The sequence below is a fragment of the Psittacula echo genome, assembly GCF_963264785.1.
Source record: "Psittacula echo genome assembly, chromosome: 1".
Lineage (NCBI taxonomy): Eukaryota > Metazoa > Chordata > Aves > Psittaciformes > Psittacidae > Psittacula > Psittacula echo.
The window spans coordinates 131,106,843-131,130,009 of NC_137735.1; the positions used below are offsets into that span (position 1 = coordinate 131,106,843).

The 23,167-nt window shown below is 37.5% G+C and overlaps 1 protein-coding gene across 3 annotated transcripts in view; it reads left to right on the forward strand.

The window, feature by feature from the left end:
- Positions 1-23,167, forward strand: part of SEMA3D (semaphorin 3D) — a 146,804-nt gene that overhangs the window by 84,407 nt on the left and 39,230 nt on the right. For all 3 annotated transcript variants that reach the window (XM_080633599.1, XM_080633598.1, XM_080633600.1), the window contains exons 8-11: positions 4,187-4,329; positions 16,514-16,628; positions 17,004-17,073; positions 18,439-18,583. In XM_080633599.1, coding sequence (XP_080489725.1) covers positions 4,187-4,329; positions 16,514-16,628; positions 17,004-17,073; positions 18,439-18,583 — 473 coding nt within the window. The remainder of the gene's footprint in view (positions 1-4,186; positions 4,330-16,513; positions 16,629-17,003; positions 17,074-18,438; positions 18,584-23,167) is intronic.

Below are 23,167 nucleotides of genomic sequence, written 5' to 3' on the forward strand. Positions count from 1 at the left end.
CATACACAATCCATGCAGTGTTATACTAAGAGGCATAGATATAAACGAGGTGCTTTTAATATTTTGAAACAGTCCTTTTAAGGTTGGAGAAAATTTTGAGGGCAGCTGTAAATGATGGGATCATATCCTATGGCAATAAGCCATAGGGTAGCCAGTATATTTCTAGTTTATTGTGTAACATTACCAATTGCATACCATTGTGCTTTCAGCCGATATTGGTATAAAGAAAATATTTACTTGATTTCAGGTTTAAAACTCCCATCTCATCAAAATCCACTCTTCCCTAAATCTACCACCCATTTACCAAGCATGTATTAGACCTCCAGGAAAAGTTGTACATACTTGAGTAATTGTACAATTAGAAATAAATTATTTCCAGGCATGACTCATGTTTTACTTAGGATAAGCGTAAAATGTATAACTTGTTTTTTACCAGAGGGCTGAGGAAGTTTTGCTGTAATGCACCCTAATATTTTTTAAGTTTAGCCTTATTCTGTTTCTGGAAACAGGATTATCCTTTCCTGAGGGAAGGGAGGGGAAGACAAAGCATAAGGGAAAAATGCGTAGGATACCTTCCAGTTCCTTACAAGGCATCTCTATCTCGACTAATTAAGACATGCTGTAATCTCAGTGACCGAATAGCAGCTCCACAGAGGAGGAAAGGAGGAAGGCAGCTGATCTTTCCCATGACTCACGCTCACACAAGCTCATACTCCTGCACACAGCAGCATTGAAGACAGAGGGGACGCTGCCGCTGCTCAGACTTCAGCCCTTCTCCACAGGGCTAAAGAATTGGGTGCTCCTGCAGTCACTGACCAGAGGCATGTCACCCATGGCCATGGCTGGGCACAAGGCATGTGGGCCTGGTGGCCTGGCTGCGGATGCCAAAGCCACCTACTGGAACTGACTCTGCACCGCTCCACCCCAGTGGGCAGAGCAGAGCAGAGCATCTCATGGTGGGATACCCAAGACCTACATACAGGCATGCACTAAACAGCTGCACATTCTTCCCCCTCTATAGGAAGCTAAAACTGCTGCTGGATTTGTGCTTCCCTGAATTGCTTCTCACACACCCACACCCCCACACCCCCATTTTTTTTTTCATTCCACTTTAGTTGGTTTTGCCAGGGCAATGACTTGCAGGCAATGACTTCTTTATATTCTGCAAAACTTGGCTGGGATTCAGCTCACTTAGCAATAAGAGGCAAAAGTTAGCATCCTGTCTGGGCCCAGTTGTTTCGCTTGTCTCTGTAATTTACAGAGAGAGGTGCCACTTCCAGAGGGTGACTCACTCCACCTATTGTAGGAATCTGTCTGAAAATAGGATAATTCATTGTCATATTCTTCCTTGTGTCCCTCTTAGAAAGAGGACCTGAATGAGCATAGGTTAGGAGCTTGATGTCTAGACGGTGAAAGGTAAATGAAGTGAGCACTGTCTTTGCATTTAATCATGCTGCGTATTTCTGACAGCCCAACTGTAAAGACGTGCTACCTCCCACTGTTTTGGGTTGCTTTTCCATTTCTTCATGTTCTGGGATTTGCTACTCATTTGCTATGCTCTTTTTCTGAGCCTAATGAGTCTTACTTCTGTGTAGGTCTTACTACAGCATGCACAGTTGCAGTGTCTTAAACTTCTGCTGGTGTTAGAAGGGTGTGATAGCCGACAGGTACCCAACAGCAAACATGACCACTCCACAAACCCAGCAGTGAAGGATTAAGTGTAACAGCTGTTCCCTCTAAGCCACAAAAACATGTCGAAAAAAGCATAAGCAATACCTGAATTTATTGTACCATCTATTGTCAGAGCTCATGATTCTTTTGATCCCCTCTTTGGTTACTTACTATCTAGCCATGAAAGTAGTATGTGGCAAAACTGTCTATTAAAGCTATTAGGGGGCACAACTGTGCATATGGGAAAACAAACAGTGGTTTAAAATCATCATCATAAAATATGTTTCCCATGCAAAGAATAAAAAAAAACAATTCACAGTTGGTTTAAAGACACTTTTCTATATTGTATGGATGGGTTACAAAAGATGAGACAAAGATCTCATTTGCAGAACATAATGTGCTTTTCAGATCATGATCTCTTTCATTACATTTTCTTCATTCTCTTTGTCTTCGTATTTTACAGAGTATTTTTGTTTGGATTTCAACTTCAATGTTTTCAATTGTGATTTAAAATCAATAAATGTTTGTATTCCTTTAATTTATTAGACATTCTTCCAAATCTGTTCCAGGCATTGGTATTGAGACATTTGTTTTTGCATTTGGCTTGCCAAGTAAAGCAATGAAATTTAATTTAAAAAAGCCCATAGATTCAGAGTTTTGTTATGTGAATATGGATAAAAAAATCGATGTGAAATTCAAAAGTGTGCTATAGAAGCATTTAACAGGTTTTCCTATTAAATGCTTATTTAGCTAACCACATATTTAAAGAACCATACTGGAAGCATATTTATGTATTTATTCATGCTCAGAGATCTAATCTTCAAAGTAGCCTTACAAGCCCTGAGGGGTAATTGAATATTTTCTTTAAGCTCATTTTGAAATCCTAACTTAAATTTATGGAGCTTGATGCCTGCATCATTTAATTTTTCTGCTGACACCAGTCTATAGTGTCAGAAAGGTTTAAAATGGAAGTAGCACCGTAGCTATTTTGACCCATAAATTTACTCTTCTGTCATGAAGGTGCACATTCGGCACTTAAACACATCTCATTTCATTTCCAGCTTTCGGTAGTGAACTTTTGAATCAAGGACCCTCTTTTTGTCCTGTGTATGCTGTAAGGTTCACTGTGAAAATCCGTCAAGGCTAATGTAAAGTAACAGCCATTATAAAAAGAACAAAGGCATGAAGATACATTAAAAGCTGATAATAATATTCCCCACATATCGCCAGTGTGCTCTGTTTGCTCTGCCATCTTACAATGTCCTCAGTGCTTTCTATTGCAGCCTGCCTGCTTATGGGGGCAAAGACTGTGTATTTTATTGCTGAAAGAATGTATTTTATAGTCAAGGGTCTCTTTGCACTATATTTGCACAGCCACTTCTGGTTAAAGAAAAGCATAATTGATCCAAGTGCCTTAGAAGAGCTCATCTATTGTAGCACATTAGGGAATGTCTTTAAAGTCACTTCTCCAGGTATCTGGTTCACTTCTGCAAGGCAGGGTTGTTGCCTGCTCTGATGCAGTCAGGGACCCCTGGAATTAGTTTAATTGATGATTTTAGTACTAAGTTTAAAGAAAAAAAACCAAACAACCCAAAACAAAACAGAAAAAAACTACCACTGGTGAGCAGGCCTGCAGATCATGGATGAGGGAGCTGAGGAAGACAGTGAAAGATGTGTTAAATCCTTGGCTTGATAAGTATGCCCATAGGATGCAGGCAGAGACACCCAAGCTTGTTTTGGAAGAGACCAGAAGTAATATCACAGCTCAGCATGTCAAGGCAAGGCATCCTGTAGCGTTTCTTGCAAAAAGCAGATTTAAATAACCCAAACAAACCATGATGTTGATACAGCTAATCTGTTTTCACACAACAAGGAACTGTGTCCTTAAGACTGACTAGTCAGTTGAGGATATCATGTACTAACTTGGGAATCCAAGTTGGATTTTGTAGACATGGGCAGTTAAGATTGTTATAGCACAGATATGTAGGAAACATTTAAAGCTGTCATTTATATTGAATTTTTAATCCATTGGTCAATAAAGGTTCATTCATTCCTTTGCAAGCTATATCTAGAAAACAGTAGTGTATTTCCGTACTCATAACTACTGCAATGTGTAACTAAATTCATTTTAATTCTAACATATAATTTCAGCAAATCTACTTAGCTTGGTATTGGTGTCAAGAGCAATAAGGCAGGTTTTTACTCAGTATTTTGTATTGAGAGTTATCCTGTTTTCAAACAGAGAATGATAGCCAGTGCTGCATATTTATGCAAGTGGTAGTAAGGTATATACACAAAAACACTACACTGAGAGTAAAACATTACACTGAGAGAATCTCTGGTGGTTTTCACTTGGAGTTAGTTAGAAACTTGCCACTACATGTCTATATAGTGATATTTTTATTTCACTAGAAAATGCAACATAAATGCAGATTCTGAAGCAGAAATGTAGTAACAAGTATTAAAATTTTTCTTCAGATTTTTAAAACCTTTTTTTTTGGGGGGAAACTTCTAGGAGCAAAATTTATTGCAACTTTTCCGATCCCGGACACCTATAACCCAGATGACGACAAAATCTACTTCTTTTTCCGAGAAATATCACAGGATAGTGGCACCTCTGACAAGACAATACTTTCCCGGGTTGGCAGAGTTTGTAAGGTGAGGACTTCTATCTTTTATTTTATTTAAAGAAAATAAAAAAAGAAGAAAAAAGGTTCGATTTGTTTCTGTGAGAAATCTGTTTTCCCCTTCAAATCAGAAGGAAACAGTGTTACTCAGCGAACTGTCATAATAATTTTTCTGAACATAGATTACTAATGTCTGAAATTCTCTTGTCTGAAAAATAGAATTGATATTGACTGTGTACCTCTTTTTAAAAAGCTTATATGCTTATAAATTATAATCCTCTGTCTAAACAATAATGTATTTACCTTCAGATATGTAATAGTGACCTGCTTTGTTTCATAAGCTTTCAGTGAAGATTAACTTGTTGAAGTGTACACAATGGCAAGGTATGTAGGTTTTTGTGGAACATGCCCACTGAATGAAGGGTTATTCAAATGCATCCCTTCAGCCTAGCTCAGTACATCGTTCCTGGGCATTACTGAGAGCTGAGGTCAGTAATTTGTTTCTGCACATTCCTGATAATCAGTTGGGGTGAGGGGAGGATAAAAATGTATATAGTTACTGAGCTATACCCACATCTGCCTGAAGGTTTTGTTTCCCGGGAAGAAGTGCAGTCCTTGACCTTCTTGACCGGGAGGAACCAGGCCCTGCATCTGGTGCAGTGTAATAAGTTTCATTTGGTTGGTGCCTGACCTCCTTTAAATGATTACTCCCTTCACTTTCTCTTTCATTGTTCCTGATTGTGCCCCTTATGAAAGATTTTCACCCCTATGGTATTCATAATGCAGACTCAGATTTTCAGGAGCTGCACTCTCTTTGAAGAAATGTCTCTGTCAAGGGCAGAAGCATCCTCAAATGATAATAAGAAGAGAAACTAATTCTTGCACATGAAGACAGCAGTCAGTGTAGAGTTTGCTGTTTAACAGCCTCCTGGTTTTGTCAAGGTCTTCTTTCCACTACAGCAGAAGGGTCTATTGATTTCTGTGTCATACATAACTCTCTATTCACTCCTTTGACCCATAATACTATGGGGGCAGAAGCTGTCAGTATAAGTGGTCCTATCCTGTCCTCAGGTCCTCATTAAATGCAGGTACCCAGGTATCACTGGTAAAAATCAGGAAAATGGACTTCACAGTTCTCTTCATGTTAGTAAATATAAGCTTTGAGCAAATGTTTATTTCATGTAGCTAACTAGGTATCAGCACCACCATCAAAGCAATCACACAAGTAGGCACATTTCTATGATACTTTGTTCAGAAGTTTTCATTAACTTGCATTTTCTGAGCTATGTGACCCTCCTGGCAGAGAAAATTATCTTCTTAAGAAGCCTGAAAATTCGTAAACAGACAAAAGAGTTCCTGATTTGCAGTAAGATGTGTCTAGAAGAGCACCCATTCAGCTAATGGTCACACAATGAATCTACAACTTCTCTTCAGTCTGACAGACTCCTAAATCCAACTGAGATTTCAGTGACCACAGCCATTTCACACTTCTGTCCTTGTCATAAAGTGTTAAGAAAACAAAAAAAAGCTCATTCATAAATCAGTTCTCTAGTAGGTTTTTAGCCAGACGAAAGAATGGGTAATCTTTAGCTGGGTATTTCACATCACTGTGATTAATGGCAGAATGGAAATGCAAACATATATGATTTGCTGCTAGACATGGCATTTGCTGATTATGAGAGAGCACTTAATGCATTAGGAGAAATTGGTAGACAACATTTTCAAGCCAAGACACAAGAGAGATTGTAGTGAAGTAAGATATATTAGCTACAGATCTCTAGCATCCTTTACCTAGAGAAAAAAGGAGATAAGGTATCAGAATAAAAGCAAATGTATTATAAGGAAATCCTAATGACCATGCGTAATCATACCTCAAATGAGACTAAATTTGTAGAGTAGTCATGTTAATGGAAAAAAAAAAATCTTGAATTTTATTTGTAATAGTCAAAGCAAAACAATGGAAACTGATAAGTAAGGTGATTAATATTAATGTTAGTTTTGTACTGTCTTCTTGATATACTGAGCACTTCCTGATGGATGCAGAATTCTCTTGAAAATTCAGACGCCTGTTTTTTTTGTACATTTATCTTGATTACCTGCAAATAAAGAGACATTATAATGCAAATTATTATAATACAAATAGAATTATTATAGGTATTTAATATAAATTAAAATATGCAGGTGGACTCCTCTGTTTACTAAGATGCTCTGGAGTTGTGCTCTGACATGAAACATCTGCTATGCTTAATTCTTTCTGATACAGGATCCGTCTCTTTGGTTTCAACAGTTAACACAACAATTTCTACTTGAACTGTCTCAGTAATGTGACCAGTACTGCATATAGTTAAGCCTTTGCTTTCTTTCACTAGCAAGCAGAGAATAACAGTGGTGGGAGGAGCCCAGCAAACTTGTGAAATCATTTGCTTGGTCTAAACCCAGATTTTTCTACTAGAACTCAATAGCTCTCTACCTCACTGTGCCTTAGGGCTCCTGTACATTAATGCCAGAGACACATGCTGAAATTAGAATAGGCTTTGTTCTTAATAAGGAGGTTAGTCAATGCAGCCTATTCTTTGGCTAATTTTCAATGGCTCAACAATATGGTCTCTCACTAATTCTCCCCCTTAGGGAAAATCTTCTCTGGAAAGCATTCTCTTTTCCCAGCTACTTTCAGACCCAGAAGATTACAATACTCATGCTGGCAGCTCTTTGCCCAGAGTCAAACAGCTGCCACTTGTCCTATTACAAGACCGTACTTACCGTCTTGAAGCATGGGTTGTAATAACACAGCCACTGTAGCACTAAATAGTACTAATTCAGATTTACGTCATCTGCATTCTGTATATCACTAGGGGATATCAGTATGAATTGGGAGGAAGTGCTTTCAACAATCACTTTCAGAACCAGTTGTGTCATTTATCATGGCAAGCGGCATTTCCTATTTTCTGTTTGAGGGGGCAGAAAAAAATCATTGGCCTATCTGTAATACCTGATGCTACTTACTGCATGTTCCTACTTACATAAAGTGTAATCTGTTATGTTATTTGCTTTCTTTTCAGGCAAGGTCATAAGTAAAAAGGAAAAAAAAAAACTATTACAGATTAGCCAGAAGTGTTTGTTTTTTAAAATACATATTTACACACATATATGTACATTATATGATCATACAAACTGTAACTTTTAAAAAGCATGGACCCAAGTATTTCTATTTCCAGAAACACAGGCATAAGCTTTCATAGCTACACTGTCTTCAAGCCCACACTACTGAACCAGACTGCATCAGCTGAAGACATGACAGTCATTATGAACTGAGCCAGGTTTAAAGAGAAAATAAATCACAGCATCCATGCACTGTTCCCTCTGCAGTCAAGTAAAAAGTCAATTACATTTCTGTATACATATCTACCAGTAATGATTACAGAATTGTAATTCTGCTTAAGGACAAACCTCACAAATGCACAAATATAACCCTAGAAAAGACCTAAATTTCCCTCCTATTTTTCCCACTCAAATAAGGTGAGAAATGAAAATCCTGCCTTACAGGAGTCCACCAAAAGTTTTTGGAGAGGGAGGAATATTGTTGTGGCTTTTGTTTGTTTGTTTTCTATATAGAAACACATTTTTCATAGTTACAACCTCATTCTATTGGCATGGAGTGGAAATTAGCCAAAAGCAGTAGTCTCTCTGCTGCAGTATGAAAATCCTGTTTATTATTACAGCAGCTTACATTTGCTGTGTTATAAGCTTCTCTTTAATGGTTTTGGTGATGTATTGCAAAAGTTATGGTGTGCAGCCTTATTTCTGAGACCTCAACTGCCAAGAAATCAGACTTCAGCCCCTGATGTTTTCCCACATTTCCCAAAGTGTTCAGTACCCAGAAGCAGCCTTTGTTCTAGTGGGAACAAGTGAGCTCTTTGTCTTTTTTATTTGGTATACTATTCCACCCTCATATATACCATGCCATACCTGGGAACAAGAATATAGCAATTAGGCACAGCCCTCTTGGTTAAACTGCACTTTCTAAACATTCTGGAATGTAATCATTTTAAGAGCTTCTGAGTTGAGAGCCCAGGACACACCCTGAATTCCACCTTTGGGTAATTTATTTCCAAAGCCATGAACATGAACAGAGTTCAAGGCTATGACCTTGCCTCCTGTCTGGTGCTTTAAGGCAATTTGTATTTCCAGAATGGCAGGAGGGAGCCATTCCACTGCGACTCCGAGTCCAGGGTCTCCGGTGGTCTCTGCCATGGGGCTGCTTGTGTGTAAAAGTTAGGAGGTGTTTTTCTTGTCCTGGAAATAGTCTAGCCATGCCTTTACTGTGACTAGGGATAGCTGGGTCATTAACATTCTTTGTATTTCTATATCGTGTAATGCCTCACTGTGTAGATAATTGATCTATCTCTAAAATCATTTGAGTTGTCCGCATAGCGTAATGCTTTCCCATTCAGCTGTATTAGCTTGAGTCCCGGAAGCAAAATAGCCATGTTAACATGTTCTCAGCAGGGCTAATTAGTCTGGGCTCAGAGCCATACTCGTGCAGCTATCCTGCTTCTAGTTCTGGAGGCAACTCATTCCAGACAAGATTTAACTTACTGCCTATTACATGCTTACATACTTTCTTTGTCATCATATAGCCTAGCCACAATGCTAATCAATGGTAATGTTTGGGGGGTTTTGTGTGGGTTTTTTTTTTATTGTTTCTCAGTATAATGATTAAAACCACTTCAAGAATGTCATCCCTAGAAAAAATTTGGCCCTCATTTGCCAATTGAGCATCTTTGCAGCAGTGGGTCTTTGAGCAGCCAACTCCTCTTGGACTTCCAAATTTGATATTTGAATATTATGTGTCATTTGAAAGTTTTCAAATTCTGTAGAAAAGCTGCCGCTCATCAAGATGATTTTGTTTTAAGGGCTGATGTGTTGGAGACAGGCCAGTTCCATATAGTATCTGCTTCTAACTGTGATGAATTAAGAGATATAACATCAGGCTTTGTCAGGTCTTTTGGTTCAGCTTTCATTATTGGCAAGGGTACAGGCATGAGTATAGGAAGTTTTGTATATTTTTGTCCCTCATGGGTGTGTTTCAACAATAGAATCGATGTGGGGTTTTTTTGAGGGGGGAGATCATGATTTGCAGATGAAGCAAAAATATGTAAGTTATGCTTATATATAAAGAGGTGTGACTGAATTTTACTGAGCCTTGGGGAAAATGAAAAACAAATTGCAGTGTCAAGATAGAGCTTTAAAAACTGGATTATGGAAATGCAGCTGCTCAACCTCTGAAGCAAACTCTGGAAAGCATCCTAGTTGCCAGAAAGACTCATTGCAGAATACACTGTCAGTAACCCACTGGCTTGTAAGTGGGAAGCTTTCAGAGTTATTTGGAGTGGAGTTCCTATGTCTAATCCAAAGTTCCTGACTTCAGAGTGCTTTGAATCAGGTGTTCAGATATCTCTAAGGGTAGCAACTAACAACTGTGTGATTTTAGAATTTTTCTGGTGGAATAAAATTAGCTTCCTGTGTTGTTGGTTTTTTTTCCCATCAGTACATTTAATATGAAAACACACCATGGTTTACAGTTCAGGCTTTGCTGTTTGATTGAATACACTGTTAAAAATGTAGATGTTTCAGAATGTTTAATTCTAAAAGACTCTGTGAGATGTTGACCTACCTTTGTGTTTCTTGGTCTCATGCTTTTCCAGCTCTCAGCATGTGGTTGTCAACATTGTGATCCCACAGTCCCACACTAGTGACTTTAGTCATTTGTATGTATCCAAGCAAGGAAAGTAATTATCAGACATTCACTTCAGTCAATAAAGGCAGATTACTATTTTTTAGAGGAAGACTCCTTCCATCTTTAACCCAAATCACTCCTTCAAGAAGATATTTTCCGCTGACTATAAAGGGAGCTTTACCCTACTGGGTCCCTGGAATGTGAAATTCAAGGCATTCTTATTTGAGAATGTGAAATTTTGAATGGCAAATTCAGGCCTGTTTGTTCAGAAAGAAACCAGGCTATTCCAGTGCAGCATCTAACCCTGCTTCAGTTTCACAATGCTCTTAGTGCATTCAAACCATATAAATCTGTTCTCATATTTGACATTAATTGCATGATCCATCTTTGCTTACCTGTAGCTTCATGATTAAGAATGCTACATTTCATAACCTGAAGGTTTTGTTCTTGTTTCTTTTTTTTTCCCCTCTGTCTTTTTATATCATTTTTATGTATTTATATCATCTAATTTATATTAAGTATATATGAACATTTAGATGATAGACTGGTAAAGGCAAGTCAAATACAATGAAATAAACCATGGACAGATTATACTAAAAAATTAAATAGATTTTCCTGAAAATTCTTTAAAATATTTTATTAATTTAAGTCATCACCCTTTGGTCACTTCAAATTTCAACTGACGTTGGAGTGAACAGCCCGATGATGGATATAGTAGAGTACATCTGCTTTGTGGCAGCCCTTAAACAGTTTTTGGGAATTTCTTAATACTAGCAAACCTGATGGAGGTAATCTTAGCAGGATTGCTAAATGGCCTTGCAGTAAAATGGTGCTTAATTTTGTTATTTCATTTGTCCCAAACCACATTCAATCTTTATGTTGTCATTTCCCTGTCTTTGCCTAAGTCTGTTAGCTCCTGGCTTTTGTGGTATGCTTAGTAACAGTCAGAATTTTTCTTTGCTGTATAATTAGATTTTTCAGTTTGGATCTCATCCAAAGATAATTCAGTAGAAACCTCTGGGTGTGATGTTTAAATACTTTCCAAAATAAAAATCAACATTTTCCGTAGTGAACCAAATGGTTATGCATGCTTAATGTGAGTATATTGCCATTCTGAATGAAATAACCACAAATCTGCTTGAGGAGCAGGAACTCAAAGCTAAAACACTTTATCTCACTTGTAGTTCAGACTACAAGGCTGAGGGCTTTTCCACAGTAGATGTGGCTTACAGTCTTGTAGTTTTGGCTATGGTTGTGGTCAAGACCTTCTTTCCCATTGTCTTAATGCCTAGAAATATGTGAATGCCCAGAGTGGCATCCTTACCCATAGGTGTCATACCAGCTTTCCAATGACACTGGGTCATCTTGCCATACATTCAAACTGCTGAAATCATGGGAGGAATCTTCCATCTGACATCAGTCTGGTTTGGACAAGAAATTCTGAACCTGAATTCCTGAAGGCAGAAATTTTACTTTTCTGTGTTAGGTCGGTACCCAAGATTGTTGGGTAATATGCAAAGTAAAATGGAATAATTAAAATTATCTGAGTTTGAAGACAGAATTCCAAAGAATACTGTCGGCTGTTTCTCCATTTATAAGGTTGCTAGAAGGTTTTTCTTGGTTGGTTGTTGGGTTTTTTTCGGTAATATAAGGCTTTGCTGCAGGGGATGCCATTTGTTTCTGGTGGCTTTGTAACATAGCTAGGCTTCACCCAAGAGAAGGGCTCAAGGGCCTTTTTCAGTTTCAGCACTTTTCTCCAGCATTTCCTTTTATTCAGGCCAGGAATTCACTTTGGATGGTCCTTCTGCACATCTTGCCAGTGGCTGTAATTAATAACCTGCTTCTAGAAATTCCACTCATTGTCTTTTTTCTTTTTTTCTTTTTATTTAAGGAGCTGGTCAGGATAATTACTGTCATTAAAGTTTTATGAATCACAGTGTTTGACATCTTTGATCTTGATTGATTTTCAGAAAACTGCACTTTTTTGTTCTAACATTCAATTTGTCACTGTTACTTACAAACAAATAAGAGATTTAAAACCCCAAAGATGCAGAAGCTCTTTAGATTTGTTGCCATCTGTTTTCCTGCTTACTGGATTCCGGGACTAACATTTGCACATTTTAATGATGCTACATTTATATACTATATAAGATACAATAGAATAAAAAATACATACAACAGAAAGCCTTCAATGTAAGTTAATTAAATTGCTTGTTCATAGAGCAATATTTTTTTAATTGTTTTTAATTTCCTAATAAATTTATCTTTAAATGGATGGCTTGAAAAACCTGTTATTTTGTTCAGTTATACATAAATTACAAATCAGAAAACAGAGATTTCCATGGAATTCTCGCAAGAAAGGCATATTATATGACCTTAATTCAGTTCATATTTTAAATTGTGACTTTTAAACAGCATTTTTCCTGGATGTCAAAAAGCCATTACACTTACATGCTGTCACTGTTGTAGATCAAATACTTAAATTCTTAATCTAGTTTGGTAGAAACCTGATTTCTCACTCCAACAAATTATTTTTTATAACTAGCTCATCGAAAAGGGTGGAAATTTTAGAATTTCTGTAGAATAAAAATCTATCTGATTTCTGAAAATCATATTTGATTACTTTCCCACTTACCTAGATAGTTTCTGTGTTTAAATTTTTGTGATATTTTTTGGACAGTATTTCCTCAACAGGTGACAGATTGAACTGCCCACTTTCTAGTTGGCAGTTACCTAAATCTTTTAACTCAGGCAAACACAAGCAACCAAGACTTTACAGGCACTTCTTTCTGTTCTAAAAGGGTATTTCAGTCAGAATAGTTGGCATCTGTTACAGTTTGTGAGATTACAACACAGTGAGTACTAATTAAACCTTTTTTTTATATTCAGAAAGAAATATGCAGTCCTAAGTGCCTTCATCTGCACTATAACAAAGTTTATAGTAAACACTGCTAATCCAGTGTGCTTAGAAGTGATATTTTGGGAGATAAGATTTCAGATACTTGTGACTGCTCATCTGTTACAAGTAGATTAGCCATATTTTTGGAATGAAAGGCTTGCTCATGCTGCCTTCCCCTTCTCTCAGCACTTAAATTAATCCTGTCTTCTTGTCTCATCTCCCTGAAATATTTAGTGTTCTTTGTCTTCGGTACCAGTATCACTTATCCAAGGTTATTTCAGTGCGTCCATTTTACTGCACGCTTCCAGGAGGGTTGAGGCAAATCCTTGCTTGGTGTAAATCAGTCCAGTGATCTTAGGATTCTTTAACTTTGTGTTGACTCCTTATTTCTGTTTACCTGCTCACTGAATGGCCTTTCTTTGGTGATTTTCTCTTTTCCGTCTGTTTTTCCTAATCCACTGACTACCCAGACTGTAAATCGTATTATATACTGTCATACTGTACATTCAGCTCACAGCATTTGAGCATGTCAGTGATTCACTGCAGACTGATATTATTAAGTAATCTTTTCTTCAGAAGAAACAGTTTTCTTTCTGTAGCAACCCAGTTTCAAAACTATTTAGGCCGATAGGTCGTTTGTCCAGCCTCTCAGAGGCCAGTTATTATGAACTATGTTGGTTCAAGGAATCTGCAACAGAATAAGCAGATGTAAAGCTAATGAGTTCATGCTAACATGGTCTGAAAAAAAGAGAATAATTGCATGTCCTCCAGCACCTGATGCCTCAAGACATGTCAAAGACAGAACTAATATGCACCAAAAAATAGTGTTAGGAAAGAAGGGGTGCACTTTCTTTAAAAAAATTGAGACTTCCTGAGCTTAATTAGACAACTGCTGCTTGATTGTCCAGGAGCAAAGATATGCCTATATTCTCAATAGTTTTGAACCTCCTTGGCCTGAGCTGAGCTAATTCTACTCTACCTGTAGATAAAATTGCCACAGCTTTTGTCAGCTTCTCAGTCAGTGATTCCTAGGCACATATTAGAAAACAAAGACACTATTATTCAGGGATGACAATTTAAGAGTACTATAGGGCTGCTAACAAGAACCAATAAAAACAAAAAAAAAATCCACCCTGCAACCACAAACAAAAACATCCTTCTAATAAGACATACATTTTGTTTCATTCAGCCATGGCAGTAGGAAGAAGCATATTTTAGGACACATCAGCGTATTATGTGTGCATCTGCCTAAATCAGTGAAAGGTCTTTTCAGTCTTTTCCTTTCTGCACCATAATTTAGTCACTCTCTGGCTTCCAAAGGACTTGGTAGATCATGGAGTGCTCATCATCGAATTCCCTTTGCTTCTCTATAAACTGTGCAGTGTTACTAGCAACTTTTGGATATATAAGGCACACCTACTGAATGTCTGTTGTAATGTCTCAAAAAGTAAAGTAGCATGGTTAACACTGTGTCCTGGCTTGAGAGTGAGGAAATACGGATACATGTTAAGTCCAATTTAAAGCACGTAACACTTGCTTAGACTGCTTCCTTTGAACATAGTACATGGTTCACACTACTCCTTAGGAACGCAGTGGAACTACTGATATATTTAAAATAAAGAATTTGTGAAAGTGGTGCTGGATCATGATTTAAGGGTGGTTAAACACAAGCACGTATTTTTCCATCTCTCGCAGAAGTTGAATGCCTGTGATGACAGGAGCAGCAGCTAGACAAGGGTGTTTTTTCCATTCCAGCCTCATCACATCTTGCTTCCTACCCACTTTCCTAGCCAGCAGTTAGAAACATCTTGTCTCCTGTAATGCTGCACTGCATCCACCAGAAATCAAAGTGGAAACCCTGCAATGTGAGAATTGGTTAGCTAATCTGAATTGCCAGAGGAAGGAAAAGCTTGACACTTCTTGCTTCTTAAGATCTTTTGTTGCATCTTTGTAATTGGTTTTAATTACACAATGAAGATTGTCTGCTGTGCCTTTGAACAGGACACACGCATGCAAAGCTTCTTTTTCTTATTGGCTGCAGGCTGCTAATTTTGACACCTTTCTAATAAATTTGTTAGTTAGATGTAAAACTTCAGGCTTGGCAGGACCTCAGGAAATCAAGAAAGGAGGTAGCAATTCTTGTTAGAACAGAAGTTCCAAAGGCTATTGATTAACAGGAATCATTTCCAACTGAGCTAACCTATTTAAAAGTAGCAAGCACATGAAAAGAGAAAATGGTTAGACTGCATTACCAGAGAAGTGTTACTCCTCATGAAGTGGATTTCAGCACCAAAAACCATCTTGTTGACTGCCTGTAATATTTATGGTACAGCCCTGAAGGGCCAAATACAATCTATAGAAATACCACCTAATTTACAACACCCAGTGTTTCCTGCTGGCTGGTTCTATACCTTCAGAGTTAAAAGCCAATTAACAAAAAAAAGTGATTTCTCCTAATGCATCCGGAGGGAATGAATATTCGTAATCAGTTTTGTGGTACTTAAATTTACATTAGAGATTCCCTAAGCTTCAGAGTTTATAAACAAAGTAGGCACCTTCATGAGGTAATTCAGAACCTGTAGCTGCAAGACTATTGCACTTAATTCAAACACCTAAGTGTCTGATTCCTGCTGCAATATCATTGCAGTCTAAATAGCAATATCATTGGGGCCTAAATAGCTTTGCAGAACCTAAATAGCTCTGTTATTTGAGGCCAAAAGAGACAGATAAATGTCATTTATTAGATTTTTCATGTAAAAATCGAATAAATTAGAGGAGGTAAACTCTTAAGCAAACTGATCCAAGTCAATAGAATGACATCTACCCTTCAGAAGGGCGATTCAAATTTCAAGTGACCTTTTATAGATTTTTATTTCTCCAGTAGAAAAAAAGAAAGAATTTGGGCAAGTATGCTCATATCTTGGAAACTCATAGTAAAGTAAATTAAAAAAAAAATAATTCCTTTTTGTGGACTATAGACTGATATTTCCATAACAATTATTATTAAAATAGTATGAGTGGTTTTCCCTGGAATGTGTACTATGTACACACACACAAAAAAAAAACCCAACAAGCCCAACAGTGCAGTATTTACATTGCAAGAACTGCTGATGAATATAGCTTTTCTTTTTTTGAGAAATCTATCCAGAATGTTCTGTATTATTATTGAGTTTGTAAAGAATTCTTGAAGAACAACTGATCACAAAAATTAGCATCACAGGGAACGAGAAATCACATGATATAGATGTGTTTTCACAGCAGTCCAGTTGCAGAACTGGTGAGAGGAGTTTTCAAACAAATTTGGGTGTAATTAGGAAATCTGGGTTGCCCATTCTCTGAGCTAAGAAGTGACTACTGGAGCTACTTACAAAAAGGCAATCCACACTAGTTTTGAGAAAAAAGAAACCCAGACATCAAAAAAAAAAAAAAAAAAAAAAAAAGACTTTTTTCTGTTATGTTAAGATCAAACTGGAATCTGACTGAAAAAGCAGAGTCAGTACTGTACTACCATCGAATATAACATGTTAAAAGTCTTCTTATTTGTTCAATATTTAAGTCTTCTAATTTTATTTGTATTAGAATGATATGGGAGGTCAAAGGAGCCTAATAAACAAGTGGACTACTTTTCTGAAAGCCAGGCTTGTGTGTTCGATACCTGGTCCTGAAGGAACAGATACACACTTTGATGAGCTGCGTAAGTTGATTTGTCTTTCATGCTTTATTCTGACATCGGTATTGCTTGGATTTATTTTGTTGTTTGGAGAAACACTGTATCTTGTTTTGATTTTGCTACTTTTCCAAACAGTGCTGGTAATATATCTGACTTTTACTTGAAGTCCCTGATTATAACTGAAATTAGGTGGAATTTCAGAAGGTGGAAAGTGAAAATCTGATTCTGCATAAAAAAACCAGACTGTCTGCATATGGACAAACTTCAGAATATTAGCACAAATTCACATGGCAGAATTTAACATTTGGACAAAAATAAACCTTTGTTATATATTTACAAGTGGAAAATGCAGAAATATTCAATGAATGATTTTTTTTTTTTTTTTTCCCCCCATTGCAGAAGATATATTCTTACTTTCTACAAGAGATGAGAGAAATCCACTTGTATATGGAGTTTTCACTACAACAAGGTATGCATTAGGATCACTTTTGCCTCTGGAAATAAATCCTTTTATTAAATCCTTCTATTACTAGATCCTGATTCCTGAGAGCAGTGAGAGACTGTCTGAATAAGGCTTGCTGTACTGGGGCTGTAGTCACTAAGGGCAATATTTTCAGAAATGAAAATCATAACATTATGTCCTGAAACCTTTGTGAACCTGACTTTTCAGTATGATTGTAAAATATATTGAAAATTTAACAATCAAAAGCAAGCTAGTTTATTTCAACCTCATCAAGCTGAATTTAACAATTTCAGTCATATTTATTGAGCAACCAAGAGTTACTGTTTAAGACAAATCATTGTTGTGAACCATTGTTTCTGTATGCAACAACTTGACATCAGCTGTTTCTTAGGATCAAACCCCCCTATCCTCTGAAGTGATATTTTACTGTTTTTATAAACAGGAGTTGATGGAAGAATAACTTGTATTTATGTCAAGGGGATGGATTAATCAATGAATGAGCCTCTCAGCTGCAGTAATGAAGCATTCTCTATAGAATTGTTAGAAAGGAAATAAGTAATTATTTTGTCTTCAGAACCTTTGAATTAAGTGTAAATTATAAGGACTAGCTAAATGCTGAGCAGTATGAGTACAACGAAAAATTGCAAAGGCACTCTGTAACTCAGAAGCAGCCATGACAGTGGCTCCATTTATGTATAACCACAAAAAATATTTAGAATTGAATGAAATGTTAAACAATGAATGAAATGGCATACGAAGTAACTAAACTACATGCCACTCAACAACACATCATGTTGTTCTTCTGAGAACTGAACTGTTTGGGGTTATTTTTTTGTTGTGTGGGTTTGTTTTTTTGGTTTGGTTGCTTGGGGTTTTTTTTTCTTTAGAGAAATATGTGAAAAAAAAAAAAAGGAAAAGGGCATAGAAAAATAAATAAATGATTTCTTTCTGTTGTCTGTCCAATGCAACTTGTAATTCTCAGGCATGTGACCTGCAATATCATTAATATACAAACTTCCAGATATGAAAACAATGTAGATATGTCCTTCATTGGCAGAAAATTTGAGTCAAAATAGCTAATAAATGATAGCTGGAAACTGTCAGCCACTAGAAAAAATGGCTGTCTATCAAGTGCTTTCAAAGTCTAAGTCCTGATTTCAACCAAGCAAAGCTTTAAATTGTAACGAGAGTGATACTAAATATCTGTAGTTATCCCATCTGTATACATTGTCTTTTAGCACCCCTTATATCAACTCTCAGGTATAGTTTTGATCCGAACCCCATTAGACTCTGTGGAATCAGTTAATTCACTGGATGAGGGGTGCACTGAAGAGATATTTACAACCTGTACGTACACATCTTCTTTTTCAGCTCTGTCTTCAAGGGCTCTGCAGTTTGTGTGTACAGCATGGCAGATATCAGAGCTGTTTTCAATGGCCCTTATGCTCACAAAGAGAGTGTGGATCATCGGTGGGTACAATATGAAGGTCGCATCCCGTATCCCAGACCTGGTACAGTAAGTGTCTCCTTAATTACATGCTTCTATTTTTACTCAAAGGCGGTCATACTTCACACCCATTCCTGGCCTGGTAAATTATATTTTCCACTGAGGATGTTTAAATTATCCTCTCAACCCCTTCCCTTCCATTGACAGCTCAGACTTCTACCTACCCTGCAGGTATATAAATATACATTTTTCCATGACTCTGAGATAACATTGTGTCCAGACTGTCTATATCCTGATTGTCTTTCATATTGTGATCTCCTACTGTATAGCTTTATTTCTGTCTGTTGGGATCACCTCTAAGTTATCAATACTTTATAGAATACCAAAGGCATTTTTTTATGGGATATTAAGTTATGTTGAGATATTTTGACTTGTATTTCTGTTATTCTGTATCTGTTAAAATCCTGTTCTTTGATATATGGCCATTGATTCTGTTATGTGTGTTTGTGCATGTGTCTTGTTTTGAAGTAAAATAAGGAATTAGTTGCTGGAGACTTTATGTGATAAACAATAAGTGGAAGGAAGAAAAGAGAAGTGTAATATCTGGAAACACTTCTAAATCCCAGTCTCTTTAGATTTCAGGTATAATAATTGGGCAAAAACAAAGAGGAGAATATTAAGTTACCAAATAACTTTTCCCTCACTTCTGTCTTGGTGTTAAATTTGGAAAAGCACAGACCTATATTGTAGCTGAGGAAGAATATGGTATTTCTAGAAAACACATCTATTTTAAAAAGGTTATCACAACTTTAAGCAATTGTTTATATGTAGAATGTAAAAGAGCAGTGCTTTAAAAGTAAGGTAGATATTATTCAGGATAGCTTTACATTATCTTGGTCAGGTACTCAGTTACGTAGTACTAGGCAGACACATAAATCTAGCCAAGCACTGAAATGCTGAGGTTGGACTACTGCTGGTACCTTGTCTAGGAGCCAGTCGGGTGTATCTGTTTCTCTGACATCAGCGCTGGTGCAACCTTTGCTTCCATCCAGTAAAGTCAGTAAAAGCTGCTAGATCTAACACCTATTAAAAATGTGACAGTTATTTGGAAAACTAGCCATAAGGTGTGTAAAAAAAAATCTTTTTCATTTAGTGATGCATCTTTAGTTCAGCAGTGCTGAATGTTTAAACATTCAGAATGCTGTTCCCTGTGAGCTCCAAAAGGGTTTCTATTTCCAGTGTATTGAAAATCCCAGTTTAAAAAGAGACTTGTCACATTGAACCTTTGCTTCAAGCCTTATTATCTGGCTTATTTAGCTCTTCTTTTCACACATTTACTTGTGCCTCTGTGTTTTCTTCATTATCCTTCCAATGAACCCAGTTGCATGGTCCAGGTCCATCCTTTTAGCTGCGCTTGGTAGTCCCAGGTTCTGATTCTCTTCTTTCAGCTGCAGGCAAGACACACAGAGCAGCTCTGTCTAAGGACAGCAGCTCCAAAAACTGATTTGGCCTGCCTAGCATCTGTGCTGCTGGAGCAAATGCACTCCTAATTTAGACAATTTAGGCACTGTAGGCTTACACATCTCTCTCATGCAGAATATATAGTGCCCCCAGCAAAGAAATTAAATTTAATTATTTTTTTTTAAGCATGTGCAACTCCATTACTGGTTAAGAAGCACAGATGCATTTAGTTTTAAGTACAAAAATGGTGCCAGCAAGAACAATAGCTGGTCCCATGGCATCTAAAGAGATTAAAATAACTCGCTTGGAGAGTGCCCCATAAGGATGAACACTCTGCATAGATGGACGGGTCATAAGCTCATTGCATTTTTGAGTGTATTAGCCATCACATGGTTGATCTGGGATTCCCAATGAAGGAAACATGTCATGCTGAAGCATGTCAATGCTGATCTTTATCACTGATTTGAATATCCATGCTTGCAAGTATTCTAAAAGCTGGAAAGTTTAAAGATAAATGGCTATTTTTTCGTAAGCTGCCACTTAACTCTCCAACTGCTTCCTTTAAGCACCTGATAACAGCTGTGAGAAAATGGTATAGTTAAAATCCTTCGGACCTCCATACTCAGTGGATTTTTGTAGGAGTTTGTCTGAGCAAGGGCTGAGAAGGGAAGTGGATTTTACTGAAGAAAGCTCTCAGAAGAAAGATGTGCAAAATCATTGCTATATAGATAAAGTAAATTTATTGCTGCGTAGTTAATTATCTTTTTTCTTAGTGGGGCTGAACTGCAACAGTAGTTTAATAAAGGGAATCCAAATAAGTAGATTCATGCCATGGTCTCATAACGGGCTATGCCAAATCTCTGGATATGAAGAGATTTAGGCTGGGATCTGAAAAAGCCGCACGGTGCTCAAAGACAGGGAAAAGCAACAGCATGCTATATCCCCCTGCAGAACACTACCGTGTGAACACTGAAATGTTCTTCCTTAATTTCACCGTTTCTTGCCTGCTAAGAGGTGGTTCAGGAATGCTCAGGACAAAGTCAAAGAGGGATAATCTGTTCTTTTTTAAGTTACTGTAACATTTTTGAAATTTCAGCTTTACCTAAGTGTTGCTTACATGACAGTTGCCAGCACTGCCCTGATTTTGTGTTTCTTGTATTTTAAGTCACTGTCAAAGTCTAAAAATGGCTATACTAGGAAATGCGTTTCTTTTGACGCTTAGTTTTGAGAGAGGCATTGACTTCCTTTCAGCATTTATATAGAAGCAGGAGACTGCTTACCCTAATTTAACTTTCTGCTCAGCTGCCTTTATCTCCTAAGTAAATAAAGCTGTTCACTGTAGAGGCTGTGACCACTTTGATATTGAAATTTTGACAAAATGCTTCCTGTGGCAATTTGTGTGTCAGATAAACTCCCAACATGACCATGACATCATGCCTTCGAAATGCTGGGCGGCGTGCAGGCAGCAGGAGCCTTTGCCTGCCTGGTCCTGGTGCTGCAGCGTGGTCTGCCTGCCCTCTGCCGTCGTAAGGAGGCACCCAGGCAGGGTGACTGGGGATCTCCAGCACACTCCACACCATTGCCTCTGCAAAATGCACAGCTCTTTTACTCCTAACTTCTCCCAGCAGTATTAAATAGCAAGTGGAAATAATGTAAATTAAACACAGGCAAAGCTTCGAATCTATTTCAATTTAGAAGCTGGAAAAAGGAGACGGAAAAAACAAGTAGCAGGCAGCCCTGACACAAAGGGCAATTTGAAAACCAAGGAAGCTTTTGCTCTTTCTTCTACAGCTGTTTAAAAATTGGGCTTGCATATCTGTCCCCAGATGAAAAATCCAATTTTTTTCCAGTCTGTTAGGGTTTCACATAGGAAAATATCCATTGATAAAGAAGCCTCAAGGGCTTTCTTTATAGTGTGTTCTGTGTCATGAAACAGTTTCATAATGCCCTCCCAGTAATCACAGAAGATTTTCAGTGAATTAAGAGTAAAAAAAATCCAAAGCATTTCTAGCTTATTTAGCTAGAAAAGTTATTTAGCTGTAACCATTGCACTATCAGAGCAACCCATCAACTCATAGCCCTCATATGGAAATTGTGATGTCATCCTCCTTTCATTCATGGTGAGCGAATGTCATTAAGATCAGATTTTTAGAGAAAACCAATGTTTAAAGATACACTAAAGATTAATACTGAGACTGATCTACTGCAGAACATAGGACTCTAACTGCTATCCAAGGCAACACCAAATATTTTTGGTAGATCTAGATATTTTACTAACTGATTTCCCAAAGGTTCAAAACTAAGATCTGATCAGCAAAGCAAGATTCTTGCAGTCTGAGTCATCTTAGCTACAAGAAGAAACAACACATTGCTTTTGTCCATTTGAAGTCTCACATCTTTCCATTCCAGATCTGAAAAAGGCTCTGAGCTCCTTAATTCTTTGTGTATTTCTTTTAAAAAGAATTTCCCTTACAAGCCCTCAGATTCTCCTGTGATCTTTTTTATCTTTTCTCTCCGTATATCTTTTTCTCCCACTCTTCAGTGAAACCCCCTCCTTTATTTCTTCCACTAATCTACTGCACAGGCTGATTGAGGTGTAGCGTCCATCCCTTTGGGACTTGGCTAAGCCACAGAGAAATACTGTCTGCCAAAAAGTCTCCCCTTGTCCTCCCATCTGGTTAGTTTTGCTGCTTTAATAGGTTTCTTCATAAAACATTGAGGATTGCACAGATTTCCCTTGTTATTTTTAGACTTATCTTCTTCTTTCACCTGATCTTTTATGGGATGGAGTGCATTCTTTGCTTCTCCAATTCCTCTCTCCTTTGATCTCCCCACTGTAAATGGGGCTGCTTAATTAAGTGAAATGTTTCACTTTGTGGGTTTATTTTCATGAGAGAGTCTCCTCCCCCTCCTGTTACTTACCAACCTGTTCTCCCCAGCATGAATCATCTTTCAGTTCCTAATAACCTTTCAAAACTCTGTGAACCCAGTCACCTTTCCTGCTGGAAGAGACCAGCAGAGAATTGCGAAGTGCCACCTGCAAAGTCAAATTCACTTACCTAGCTGGTCTCAACCCAGTTAGCTTCAGATTAATGTTGTCTTATGTCAGCCTTTTCTGTCAACAACACAGGTGTGTTAAGTGGAAAAACAGTACAAAGTGCTGAAGGCAAGCAGTAGAACCGGGTAGAACAA